This window comes from Sardina pilchardus, chromosome 1, assembly GCF_963854185.1.
Source record: "Sardina pilchardus chromosome 1, fSarPil1.1, whole genome shotgun sequence".
NCBI classification, from domain to species: Eukaryota; Metazoa; Chordata; class Actinopteri; order Clupeiformes; family Clupeidae; genus Sardina; species Sardina pilchardus.
The window spans coordinates 7,732,069-7,746,884 of record NC_084994.1 but is presented as its reverse complement, the minus strand read 5'-3'; the positions used below and the strand labels follow the sequence as shown (position 1 = coordinate 7,746,884).

The window sequence follows — 14,816 nt, the reverse complement described above, 5'->3', positions numbered from 1 at the left end:
CAAGACTTAAAGCTGCATATGTCTCATGTCCATTCCCAGAGAGCCTCTCCTTCTGCTGCTAAGATGAGTGTCTCTCAGGAGAGAGAGGAGGCTGCAGGTCACAGTAAAACACCCAGACCAGAGTCTGCAGCACACAGCTGTGTGCAACAAAGCAGCAAAGCAACACACTCTGATGGAGGGTAAGTGAATCCACAGATGCAGTACACATCATACCCAACACACTCTGATGGAGGGTAAGTGAATCCACAGATGCAGTACACATCATACCCAACACACTCTGATGGAGGGTAAGTGAATCCACACATGCAGTACACATCATATCTGCCCCCACACCCTGTCTGTTCTTCTCTGGCACATTGGTGCCTCCTTGTCTGTTTTGTTTAATCATTTGCCTTCTTGTCTGTGTTGTCAGTAAGTTCAACTGTTGCTTCATTTGTCCAATTTCCACCACCATGGAAAAAATATTCTTCACAAATGTTAAGGTTGAGAAGCTTCTCTCACATGCAATCTGTGTAATGGACAAAAAATGTCAACAGCAACTTATATGCTAAACCAGTGACATAAGCATCTCTGAGGAGGCTGTACTTTCTGTGTGAGAGTATTCAAATGGACACAAATGGCAGTTATTGCAGGAGGAGCAGATCCTGCTCTCAAGCTCCATCTCTGGTTCTTCCATACATGGCAGTCAATCCTTCCTTGTGGGCAGCCGTGGTGTACTGGTTAGGGCTTCGGACTTGTTCCGGTTCGATCCCCGACCAGTCCACCACGGCTGAAGTGCCCTTGAGCAAGGCACCTAACCCCTCACTGCTCCCCGAGCGCCGCTGGTTGGGCAGGCAGCTCACTGCTCTGGGTTAGTGTGTGATTCAGCTCACTGTGTGTGTTCACTAATTCGGTTAAATGCAGAGAAACAAATTTCCCTCACAGGATCAAAAAAGTATCTATTCTTCTATTCTATTCTTCTGACCTTCCTGTGCCACCTCACTACATGTCCTAACAGTATAACCTTCAAGAGAGGACTTTTTCAGTCTCACATTCAAAAGTGTGACATAGTCGGTTGCAGACGTCATTCCTTGTGGTTGTGGAGTGTAGAAAGCAGAGGCTGCTGATAGGGAAACGTACCATAGGCGCAGTGATATCGTACGCAGCACCTGAAAATAGTCCCCCATAGACAACAAGCATTAGTAGTGTCAGTAGTTTGCAAGTTGCCTTGATTGTTACGCCAGATGTGTAGTTCCATGTCAAATCAGCCTAGAGAAACGCCAGGTTTCATTTTCAGTTGGTCTTATTGCACTTTTTAACCTGAGAGGAGACACGTTTTAAATGGGAAAATCTTAGTCACTTTTAAATATGAAGCTAGCAGGCGAGAAGCTAATGGTCTAATCCGATTCACTGCTCTGGGTTAGTGTGTGATTCACCTCACTGTGTGTGTGCTGTGTGTTCACTAATTCGGTTAAATTGGGTAAATGCAGAGAAACTAATTTCCCTCACGGGATCAAAAAAGTATATATTCTATTCTATTCTATTCTATTCTATTCTATTCTATTCTAGGAAGAACAATACAGGAGGTCTGCGCTCTCCTCTGAGTGCTTTTCTAGTTTATTCAATGAGTTGATGTTCAGTTTCTTGTCTCCTTATGTAACCAGCCCACAGACAGACAGACCTCCATCTCCAGTGCCCAGCTGTGTGTCCATGAAGAGTGATCAGTCCATGGATGATATTCTCAACTTCAGCAGTGAACCAGTTCCACCAGGTCTAAAGTGAGTAGTTATCAGTCTGTAGTTTTTATGAAAGCTATTTAGATATGTCAGTGTTGTCACATGCAATACTACACAATACTCCACAATATTCAATACAATCAGTAATCATATTATGCATGTGACAAATAAACATCCTTGTATCCTTGTACATACACACACACACACACACACACACACACACACAGACGGACAGTCATACACCTACATACACACACACACACACACACACAGATTCTCATCCGGGGTAAAGTAAAAATTGTAATCACCTCACTGAGAAATGAGTTGATGTTCAGTTTCTTGTCTCCTTATGTAACCAGGCCACAGACAGACAGACCTCCATCTCCAGTGCCCAGCTGTGTGTCCATGAAGAGTGATCAGTCCATGGATGATATTCTCAACTTCAGCAGTGGACCAGTTCCACCAGGTCTAAAGTGAGTAGTTATCAGTCTGTAGTTTTTATGAAAGCTATTTAGATATGTCAGTGTTGTCACATGCAATACTACACAATACTCCACAATAGAGATCGCTAAGACATGTGACCAAAGTCATCAAAACACAAAGAATTATGGGTAGGTTTGGCTCGCCTGATGCCAGCCCATGTAAACTAGTGGGTCTGGGTCTATGATCTGGCATGATAATAATGAAAACTAAGCGTGAAAAAATTGTGTGAAAAACAGTTATAATCTCGCGCTTCCTTAGTGCTGCTATCCAAGCCATTCCTCGCCTTTTTGTCACCTCTGAAACATGACGTATACTATTATTTTTCCACGCTGGAAAACTATAAAAGATAAGCTTCATGTTACTCTATTGAATTTTATAACACAGCAGGTAAACGGCATTTCGACAACTGCACTTCGTTGTTCCCGCACGTCAGTAAAACAACTTAATTTTGGGCCACCTATTCCCAAAATGCGTTGCGTTTCACGTCACGTTCTCAATCTCTATACACAATACAATCAGTAATCATATTATGCATGTGACAAATAAACATCCTTGTATCCTTGTGTACACACACACACACACACACAGACAGTCATACACACACACACACACACACACACAGACAGTCATACACACACACACAGACAGACAGTCATACACACACACACACACACACACACACACACACACACACACACACACACACACACACACACACACAGACAGTCATACGCACACACACACACACACACACACACAGATTCTCATCCGGGGTAAAGTAAAAATTGTAATCACCTCACTGAGAAATGAGTTGATGTTCAGTTTCTTGTCTCCTTATGTAACCAGGCCACAGACAGACAGACCTCCATCTCCGGTGCCCAGCTGTGTGTCCATGAAGAGTGATCAGTCCATGGATGATATTCTCAACTTCAGCAGTGAACCAGTTCCACCAGGTCTAAAGTGAGTAGTTATCAGTCTGCAGGTTTTATGAAAGCTATTTAGATATGTCAGTGTTGTCACATGCAATACTATGAAGGTATATTTGGTGCAAAAGTCACAAGCACATTTAACTGCAGATTTCGCATTTGCACACTAAAGTCACAAGTGTGTAACCGTAAATTTGAAGTTGTACATACTTTTTTCATACTGTTAACACAAAATAGGGCTACAGGTTCACAAATCCGTTTTACAGGTTCACACATCCGTTTTACAGATACACAAATCCTCACATGTGCATCACAACGTCCTGGCCTCATGCCTTCGAGACTTTTGCGCCATTTACACTGCAACGATTGGGGCAAAACACATTCGTACATCCTTGTTTCATAATCTGAGAACATGCACAACATTTGTGCATTTGTAAACCCAAATGTGAACTAATGTAACAGAAGTTGTGCATCTGTGAAATACTTTCTCATTCATAACATTCTATAGATGGCTGTGATCATTGAGATATCTATAGATCACTGTGATAATTGAGCAATATCTCGACTACAAGTCAATTGATAGAAGTGCTCGAATCTCCTTCTACGAGTTTCAGCTGTTGTTTTCCGGACGGATACCTTTGCACCAAGTATTCGTCCGGAAAACAACAGCTGAAACTCGTAGAAGGAGATTCGAAGCAGATTTATTTATTTATTTATTTTTTCAAATGTGTTGCACGAAAGAGCAGAAGTAGGGCTTTCCAACAAGACTAGGCACTTGTCTGTACGATCAAGTATGAAAATGAACGCATAGTTATGGCATGTAGAAGAGTCTAAGATGAATGTCTCTTTATGGCAAGGCACATTCATAATCCAGTTTTGAAATCCTAGCAAATTCCTGCATGGTATCCAATTCAAGACTCATATTGCATCCAAATTAGTTTGACAAATAAACACTTTTTTTGCCTTTACTTTGTTCATTGCATTGTAGTAAGAAGTTGTTGTAGAGAATCATCATGTGTGCTACCACGCAAACAAGTCAGGTCAGATCAGCTCTTGTCACAGACAGTATCCCTCCACCATGGCTCTCATAGGGTTAAGTATATGTTAAAGAGGCACATGTTGGCTTTCTCCACTCTTCCGTACCCACCTCTCACATAGCACAGCACAGGACCAGAGATAGTGGCTATTCAAACTTACATAAAACGTATGTGCAGTAAGCTGACGCTTCCAATAGCCCAAGCTACTTTGGACTTGAGCCTTTGAATAAGCAAATGACAACTAGAAAAGCACTCAGAGAGCGCAGACCTCCGCCTGTATTGTTCTTCCTAGGTTGTCATACAGTACATATGAACCTAAACTATTCAGATCGCCACCATGTGGCCATACCATGCCATTACACCGCTAAGTGAAACGGCTCCGGATTCCCGGGGGTGATGCGGATCACTCTCAAAATGTAATCCCTTCTAGGGGTGTCACGATATCAAAATTTCACAATACGATTATCATGTCAAAAAATATCACGATAACGATATTATCACGATATCTATAGTAAAAAAAAAAAAAAAAAGATGAAAAGATGTCAATGCATTGGCATTGGAGGCTTTTTGAGAGTGGGTGGGACAGGTCCGTGGGGGGTCTGGGGGCTCTCCCCCAGACAGAAAATGATGAGCTAGACACAATTTTCTGGTATATTTTAACAGGTTGTTAGACTTTTAACAAAGTAAAGCTTTTGATTCAATGAGTAGGTACAACCGGGATGATTGAAACACGGGACAAATGAAACATTTCCGTTTTCTCCAAGTGCAAGGACGATATAGACAGACATCATTTGGACAAAACATAGAGCATGAACATTTTGAAATTCTGGCTGCTTAACATACTATTTGAAAGAACGAGCTACCAGTGCCTACTAGAGCAGGGACATCCCTCTCCATCTTCGAAACTCCTGAAGACCCTGCTTTACAGAGAATATCTACAACAACTAGCCTTCTAATTCTAACACTAGGCTTATCACCTGAGAACTGATGTCTTAAAGTGTGAAAATTGTTCACAAGAAGTTTGTGAAAACTATGCACATGCACATATTCTATGCACATCAGAGGCCTGCTTTACTATAAGATATGATTGTAATAGTTCATTGCCTTTGCATGGTTGCATGAGAGATACTTCTGAAAACAACAGCAACTATATGGGTGCTGTTGTTTTGGGATGTTTCCCTCATGCAAGCATCATACTCTGGTTGGCAAATGGAGAACAAATTGATATGGTTTATAATGAAATGTATTTTGAATGCCTGAATGTAAGGATTCAGGAAACACAATACCAACTTTTGTTTATGGTAAACGGCCATGCAGATAGGCGTAAATCTGGAGATCTTTAGATGAAATGCTACAATCTTCTGACCATGTTATACGGTATTCAAATTTGACTAAGCAATACTCAATGCTAAATAATGTATTGTAGGCCTACAGTCTCTGCTCTGTTTTTATGGAACGAGAATCCACGTTGTTCTATTAAATGTTGTTAAATAATTAAATAGCCTTCCGACAGGTTGAAGCGGAGCTTTGCCACCAACGTTACGTTAGTTTCAGTTTCTGTCACGAAAACGCGCACACGCATGCATTCAATGAATGCCACCACTTAATTGTAGCCTGTGTCTGTTTAATCACATCGAATTAGCCAGCATTTCCTCCTGAGTGCAGAAACGTTTGCTTTCTTTTTCTGTCGGTCCGCGGTTGTTTGATCAATTGCGCAGCAAATTATCAGGTGACGCACCGGTCCTAATTTCACTCCATCTCGCGGACCAGCAGTCTCCACCTTGCGCGGCCCATAGTTTGAGAAACGCTGCACTAATGTGCATGATCATCTGATCAGCTGATCATCACCAAGTTACAATTGACACTTTTTTGGCTGGGGAAAAAAGTTGATCGATATCTCGCTATAAGTTAGCAGCTGTAGGCTACCGGAGCGAGCAGGAAAAAATGTCAACAAACACGGACCACAGTTGCGTGTGTGACTGTTTGGAAGGAGGAAGAGAGAGAGAGAGAGAGAGAGAGAGAGAGAGAGAGAGAGAGAGAGAGAGAGAGAGAGAGAGAGAGAGAGAGAGAGAGAGAGAGAGAGAGAGAGAGAGAGAGAGAGAGAGAGAGAGAGAGAGAGAGAGAGAGAGAGAGAGAGAGAGAGAGAGAGAGAGCTAGAGAGATAAATGGAGAAACAACAAGCACGAAAAGCCTTTTTATGTAAAGACGATTGTGTCATACGATAATATCGTTTATACAATATTTATATGATATTCATATTTTCAAATTGTATCATCGCGGTTATCATAATACCGGTAAATCGCGACATCCCTAATCCCTTCCCTGAAAATTGTATGGAAATCCATCCATTACTTTTTGAGTTATCTTGCTAACAAACAGACAGACAGACAGACAGACAAACAAACAAACAAACCCTGATGAAAACATAACCTCCTTGGCGGAGGTAATTACGACGACAAGGACCTAAATTGAAACGAGTGATAGGACACACACACACACACACACACACACACACACAGAGAGAGATGAGAATTTAATGATCGTATCCCTATGCAGTGAGCTGAGGGCTGCCCTCTGTCTTTTGTGGAATGGATCCTTTAAATCTCTATTCTATTCTGAAAACAGATACAAGTGCAGATAAAATAAAGGTTCATAATACACATTTTAATCAGTAGATTATCTGAGGGTCAATTAGTGCATAAGTTCAAGTGTTCTTTGTCTGATGTACCTGCAGGTCAAGGGCTGATCTGACCCAGGATCAGTCCAGGTGTGGAGTGTGTGAGCAGGTCCTGAGGGACCCAGTCATCACCACCTGTGGACACAGTTTCTGCAGGCAGTGCATCAGCAGCTACTGGGAGCAGCCTGGACTACCAGGAGACCAAGCCTGTCCCCAGTGTGGAAAGACCTGCAGAACCCAACCTCCTCTACAGCCTCCTCTGGATGAACACACAGATATGAGCACACAGGGTGAACACACTGGCTTGATCAACAGCAGGAGACACCTGCGCACTGAACATACACCAGGCAGAAAGAGGGAACTAGGTGAGTACACCTTTTGGCTTTTCACATTTTTATATTGATTTTATCTAGTTTTCTGGGAAGTATAGGTCTATCTGTAGTAAGTTAATGCAAATATGAATAATTTCAGATTTTTATTTTTGACTGTTATTACAACTTTTTAATGACTTGTTTTGCCATTTTTTAAACAGATGAGGACCTGAGGAGAGTTATAAAGAATCACAAAGCCAGTCTGAAGAGGAGGTTTGAAAACATCTCTGAAGGCATCATCAAACCAGGAGCTGAGATTCTCCTCAATAAGATCTACACACAGCTCTACATAACAGAGGGAGAGAGTGAAGGGGTGAATAAGGAGCATGAGGTTTGGCAGCTAGAGTCAGCGTCCAGATCTCAATCCACAGAAGACACACCAATCAACTGCAACGACATCTTCAAGCCCTTACCTGGACAGGAGAAGCACATCAGAACTGTGATGACCAAAGGTGTTGCTGGAATTGGAAAAACTGTCTCAGTTCAGAAATTCATTCTTGATTGGGCAGATGGGGTAGCCAATCAGGATATAGATTTTATGTTTCCCCTTTCTTTCCGTGAGCTTAATTTAGTCAGGGGTGATCAGTACAGTCTTCACAGGCTCCTGCTTGATTTCAATCCTAAACTGAAGGAGCTGAATGACAGTGATGGATATAAAGACTGTCAGGTTCTGTTCATCTTTGATGGTTTGGATGAGAGTCGGTTGACTCTCAACCTGGAACAGAACAGTAAGTTGTCTGATGTGAAACAAACATCATCAGTGGATGTTCTGATGACAAGCCTCATTCAGGGAACTCTGCTTCCCTCTGCACTTATCTGGATAACCTCAAGACCAGCTGCAGTCAGTCAGATTCCTACTCAGTTCATCGACCAGGTAACAGAAGTACGAGGATTCAATGACACACAGAAGGAAGAATACTTCAGGAAGAGAATCGGTGATGAGAGTCTGGCCAACAGAATCACTTCACACATTCAAACATCCAGGAGTCTCCATATTATGTGCCACATTCCAGTCTTCTGTTGGATTGCAGCTACTGTACTTCAGCAGATACTGGAAAGGAAAACCATCAAAGACATTCCCAAAACACTGACTGAGATGTTCATACACTTCTTGCTCATCCAAACCACAAGAAAGGATCAGAAGTATCAGAGTGGACCTGAAACAGATACAAAGAAACTTCTGGAATCTCAGAGAAACATTTTACTGAAGCTGGCAGAACTGGCTTTCAAGAATCTAGAGAATGGCAACCTCATGTTTTATGAGGAAGACCTGAGAGAGTGTGGCATTGATGTCAGTGAAGCCTCAGTGTACTCTGGTATGTGCACTGAGATCTTCAAGACAGAACATGTGGAATCTCAACAGAAGAAGGTCTACTGCTTTGTGCATTTGAGTGTCCAGGAGTTTCTGGCAGCTGTGTTTGTGTTTCACTCGTATTTGACTAAGGACCATGAGGCATTAAAATCCCTCTTCAGTGATGAGCGTAGAGATGAACTCAATCCATCAAGGTTATATTCTTTTCAATCAGCACTAGGATTAAAACCTCAAGACAACTTACATGTCTTACTTAAGAGTGCAGTTGATAAGGCTTTGGAGAGCCAGAACGGACACCTGGATCTCTTCCTTCGCTTCCTTATGGGCATTTCTGTGGAGAAAAATCACAGACTTCTGCAAGGTCTACTGAGCAACACACACAGCAGTTCTCATAGTATTAAGGAAACATGTCAGTACATGAAGAAACTCAACAGAGAAGGTCTCTCTGCGGAACGATGCATCAATCTTTTCCACTGCTTATTTGAAATGAATGATGATTCCATGCACAAAGAAATTCAGACATACTTGTCATCACCAAAGAACATCAAACAGAAGTTATCTCCTGCCCACTGTTCAGCACTGGCCCACATGCTTCTGATGTCTGAGGATGTGCTGGATGAGATTGAGCTGAAGAAATACAACACATCAGATGAGGGACGCAGGAGACTGATCCCAGCTGTGAGGTGCTGCAGAAAGGCACGGTGAGTTTCTGATGGAGAGACTGTGTTATAATTAAAGTGACTAAATCTAATGTTGTTATAATGAAGTCACTAGACTACTACTAGCTGGGGTGAATCCTGATTAACCTGTTAACAAATTTGAATTTGGATTTGTTTCACTCTTGAAAGGAGCCCATTGATGTGTGTTATTTCTGAATAGGACACTATTTTATTAGAATGAGCTTTTGCAAATGTGTATGGGTAATTGGTTAATTTGGCCACGCCCACTCTGGTGCACTTTAAAAAGGTTTTTTGATTGATGGCAGACCTTTTAGAAAAGTGCAGGTTGATGTGTAATGTCCATTTTAAAACAGAAGTTTGTTAAATTAAAAACAAGTCTTGACTGTTTTCAATCTTTTGAAAATGCAAGGTGGTGGACACTTTCACATATTGATTTGAAGAAGTGAGAAATCCCATCTTCACTGCAGGATTGTAGTTGATAGTGTGCTATAAAGTGGCACTTAAAGAGCAATTTATTAAAATATGTTACAGGGTTTCCCCCAGAAAATGTGTTAGTTAAGGTGGTGTCTGTCCAGGGGAAGGGGGCGTCGCCGTAGCGTCCCCACTGCATCGCCGCCACTGCCCCTCGATGGGGGGGGGGGGGGGGGGGCGGCGTATCAATGGGGACGAGTCGAGACCGTTGGTTTAACTGCAGCCGAGACCGAGTCACATCGACCAAGTCTTTTAGGAGGCAAGTGTGAGTCGAGACCGAGTCTTTAAGGAGTAAAGGCCGCATCAAGACCAACCAAAGAAAGAGATTTTCATCATTTACATCACCCAAGTATCATATAACCGTTCAATTCCCAAAGGGTAAAGTGGGGATTGTTGGCTATAGGAGCAGTCTAGCAAACACTTGTCTAAATAACTTATTTTCTGATTTACTTTAAGACAAGGTCACCTGAAGTAAAGATTTAGTATGTCAGCATTTCATTAACGTTTAAAATGTTGAAGTTTGACACTAATGACATCAATATACCTGGATTTCACATTCAAAGTGTGATTTAATTGTATCAACAACCAATTAAACATCATTAACACAATTCATTGACTGATCCAACAAGACAATATACCTTAAAAGTGTAAGTTTACAACTCCAATAGGGCCTTTTGCAAGATTGTATCTGTCAAAACATTTGCACTGCTCAGACAGCACCATAGGATATATTTTAAAGCCAGTCAATATTATAATAATTTATATTATATTATAAATATCATATTATATTATATTTTAGAATTTACTATGAAATACAATCAAAGATGAAACTGTGAAAGTGTAACATTGCGACTGTATGGTAAGTTAATGAATTGTGATTTAGTAGACTAAAGCTGCAACTCTTTGAAGCTGTATAGCCTATTGTGAGTGCTTGTTGCTCATTATAGCCCAAGAAGAGCCGAGACGTTTTTAATTAAACGTAATTAGCGACGAGATCGTACCACATTGAACGCTAATATTGTGTCACTAGCAACCAAATCTGTCATCTGTCAAATAGGCTACAGTTGCATGTTCAGCTGTGAACAAAAACATTCAGGAATTATTTCAACAAAACCGAAAGGTGCGTCCCGCCGAGTTCGGGATGAAGGAAACTTGCATGGGCGACAAGAGGTACAGTTTCAACTAGCCTGTGTACCTAAACTTCAGACAGTATTTTACAACAGGTGAATAAATAGCCGTCACAAGTTGTTGTTAGCTGTTGGCTAGACGGCACAAGTGTTTGTCACAACAAATTACGAGATGCACTGGGCTGTATGCATTAGTAGGCCTAGACGAGTGATGAAAAAAAGATAAAGCGCTCAAAAGTGTAACCCATGCTGAATGAGCGCGTCGCCTGTGCGCATAGGCCCACTCAAAGTTGTTGTTTTTTTTGTTTTTTTCAATGCGTTCTACAGAGAAGGAAGACTAGCGGCCACGGTTTGGAACGACAGGGAGAAAACATGACAAATATCAGCAACGCGGCGAATATATTTATCTATTTATTTATTTATTTATTGAAGACGCTAGTTAAGGCGGCAGCCCTGTGTTGTTAAGGCGGCCGCCTTAGCAGGAAAGCGCTGCGGGAAACCCTGTGTTACAGTGAGGAGAACATGTATTTGATACCATGCTAAAGTTGACTAAAAAGAGGAATATAAAATCATCATTTGACAATTGATCTTAATGTCTTAATTCAAAAATTGAGTAAAAATAAAACCGCTAACTACCCCAATTTTCTTTGTGAATGAAGAATGTTTCGTAAATAAATAAATGTTCTTCCTAAATGCTAGGGGGAAGGAAGTATTTGACCCCCAATGTAACCCTATGGGAATTTAACACATAGGGTTAACATTGGGGCAGGCAGATTTTTATTTTTTAAGGCCAGCTATTTCATGGATTCAGGTTATTATGCATCCTGATAAAGTTCCCTTGGCCGTTGGAATTAAAATAGCCCCACGTCATTACATACCTTTCACCATAGCGAGAGATTGGCATGGTGCTTTTTGCAGTAGGCCTATTAGCCTGTTTGATGCTCATTGAGCTCAATGCAAATCAAACAGGCTAATAGGCCTACTGGAAAAAGCACCATGCCAATCTCTAGCTATGGTCAAGGGTATGTGATGATGTGGGGCTATTTTAATTCCAAAGGCCAAGGGAAATTTATCGGGATGCATAATATCCTAGATCCATGAAATAGCTGGTCTTTAAAAATAAAAATCTGCCTGCCCCTATGTTAACCCTATGTGTTAAATTCCCATAGGGTTACATAGGGGGTCAAATACTTCCTTCCCCTAGCATTTAAGGAAAACATTTATCTATTTACGATACATTCTTCAATCACAAAGAAAATTGGTGTCCTTGGCGGTTTGATTTTTACTCATTTTTTAAATTAAGGCATTAAGATCAATTGTCAAATGATGATTTTATATTCCTGTTTTAGCATGGTATCAAATACATGTGCTCCTCACTGTATATCCTCTTATAACATTAAAAACTTTCAGGTGTGTGTGTGTGAGTGAGAGAGAAGAGAATGTTCCGTTCAGTTCAGTTCATCTTTATTTTTATTTTTCCATTTTACATGTGTACTGTAAGTCTTGTGCGGGTCACTCAGCTGTGTGTGTGTGTGTGTGTGTGTGTGAGTGTGTGTGTGTGTGTGTGTGTGTGATTTGAAATTATGATTGTGTTGATTTATCGGAGCACTTCGTATCCCTTTTATCCATTTCTGCAATATTTTATATTTTTGTTGTTTGTTTTTCATGTTGTTATGCAGACTTGCTGAATGCAAACTCTCAGAGAAGTCCTGTGGAATTGTGGCTGCTGTTCTACAGTCTCCAAACTCCCTGATAGAGCTGGACCTGAGTCACAATGACCTGGGAGATTCTGGAGTTCAGCTTCTCTCTAAGGGACTGTCTAGTCCTAACGCCAAACTGCAGACCTTAAGGTTGGTGTTAGTCAGACATGTCTTTGTAAAGGATCATTATTATGATAAGATAAGATAAGATGAGATAATCCTTTAATTGTCTCCCAAAGGAGAAATTTGCATTGTTACATCGTCCAGACAGTGAAGGAAAGGGAAAAAATAAGACTTCCAGACACCCCCTCCCCCCCAGGGCCGGTTCTTCCTACAGGCCAACTAGGCGACCGCCTAGGGTGCCACATTGGTTGAGGGGTGCCCTAAAGCATCTTTCTTTCTTTTTTTTTTTTAACAACATTGATTAACAAAATAAGAAACCCTGGAAACAGAAGGTCATTACAAAGTAGCCTGCAAAGCGGAGCTAGCGTCTTCAATTGTAACAAAAGTGTGGTCTCTTTATAGCCCGATAACTAAACCCATGTAGAAAGACGCATCATACGCGTCCGGCGTATGATTTCGACAGGCTGATATGTGTGTGAGCGTGTGTCAATCAATCGTAACAGTCTGCATAATCTTTGCAACGGTACATTGTAAACATTGTTGCAATGTCATATCTGCCTCGTTTTAACGGTTGGCTATATGTTGCTACAATGCTGAAGAGAAAGTTATTGTAGGTCCGGTTAAACGAAACTTATCTAATAGGAGTCATATGGCTGACGTGTGTTCTTATAAAAAGTATTGTCTTCCATTTAATGCTCTTGAATGTTTATTGTAACAAACATCACAGTAGCCTGGATGCCAGACCGAAGTTTAGCCCCGCCTCCATTCTTTTTCTGCAGGGAACTTCGGTCTAGCACTGCTCCGTTCAGCTGCTACTATTCGAGATACACTTCGGTTCGGACCAATCACATTTCACAGGGCGGGCTTTACGTGATTATTGACATATGAACAGCAGTGACGTTCACGGCTGCATGCGTCCTCGTTCAACGAGTTGGGTGTGAGACCATGTTCGCTTAGGTTGATTTTGATTGCAACAGAAACGCTATGGCTATGAATGCATAATTTGTTCATGCAGTTTGGCCTTTCGTTTATCTTAGCTATTGAAACGGAGGTTTTATCACGGATTCGCACAACTATTTCTGAACACTTAGACCAACGAGGATGTGTGGGAAAACTTCAGTTTCACTTTCACCCAGTTAAAACAGCATGTTTGGGTGATGTTGTTCCCGTTTGTTTAAAAATGTCTGTTTGCTCGTTGGGTTAACGACACACTTCCCCAGCTGTTCATTGCATACAGTTTGAAGGAATTATTTTTAAAAACAAAGGAGGATGTTTTCCATAGCCTACCCTGCTACATATTTCTGTCTTAGATTTCGCAGATACTGACAGCCAATAACTTGTTCGGTTTGGTTTGGTCTATCCAATGAGTGCAGAGCTATCCCCCCCGCACTGTATCGGTTGAATCACGCCCCATAATCACAGCTGAATGGAGCAGTTTCAGACTCATATTCTGATAAGAATTGAGTATGATGTCGTCAGGCTAACAGCACAGTTCATAGGCTAATACAATTGACAGGACCAACACGGCCAGAAAAACCATGGAAATTCAAACATCTCATGCCGTGTATCATTCAATCTAACCTGACTTTCGCCAGATCCTGTAGTTCGCTGTCTGCTTCACACAAGGATCTGGGACTTCTCGATAGGAGATGTATTTATGAAGGCGGGTCCTTGTAAAACATCCTCGCATGTGATTTGATAAACCACTTGCCTGTTATCTTGAATGACGTGCTAGGCTTCTTCAAGCTCTTGCCAAACCCGGTCGGAAGAAGAGTAAAAACATCCTTGCCATCAATAAATGTCTTCAAAACTATTCTCTGCTAATCTTTTAAAGAATGAATACTCGATAGATTCGACAAAACGGTTGAAATAGCAGAATCACTGTCAGCACAAGACTCCTCGCTGCTTGCCGCCATTGTTGTTTGCATCAAACACTCGCTTCGGCGCTCCTGATTGGTTGCTCATTTTTTGATCACTGGAAGGGGTTTGGATTGCCCTCGCGTCCAGACCCTTGTGTGGAGCTCAGCGAAACGCCTCTGGTGGAGCATGGCGGAACTACAAGGGTCTGGCGAGAGTCAGGCTACATTCAATCACGTTCTAAACCAAAAACTAAAGTCTTAAAGTAACATGCACCTAATTAAACAACATGTCACGTTGGGCCTACAGTGTAATCACGCTAAGTAAAGTTATACCA

The 14,816-nt window shown here is 41.5% G+C and overlaps 1 protein-coding gene across 1 annotated transcript in view; it reads left to right on the top strand.

Moving 5' to 3' along the window:
* The window catches only part of LOC134080745 (NACHT, LRR and PYD domains-containing protein 12-like), an 83,421-nt gene that overhangs the window by 3,464 nt on the left and 65,141 nt on the right, over positions 1-14,816 (top strand). Inside the window, exons 2-8 of the mRNA XM_062537375.1 lie at positions 40-179; positions 1,644-1,757; positions 2,075-2,188; positions 3,045-3,158; positions 6,896-7,203; positions 7,371-9,222; positions 12,479-12,649. Coding sequence (XP_062393359.1) covers positions 64-179; positions 1,644-1,757; positions 2,075-2,188; positions 3,045-3,158; positions 6,896-7,203; positions 7,371-9,222; positions 12,479-12,649 — 2,789 coding nt within the window. The 5' untranslated portion in view covers positions 40-63. The remainder of the gene's footprint in view (positions 1-39; positions 180-1,643; positions 1,758-2,074; positions 2,189-3,044; positions 3,159-6,895; positions 7,204-7,370; positions 9,223-12,478; positions 12,650-14,816) is intronic.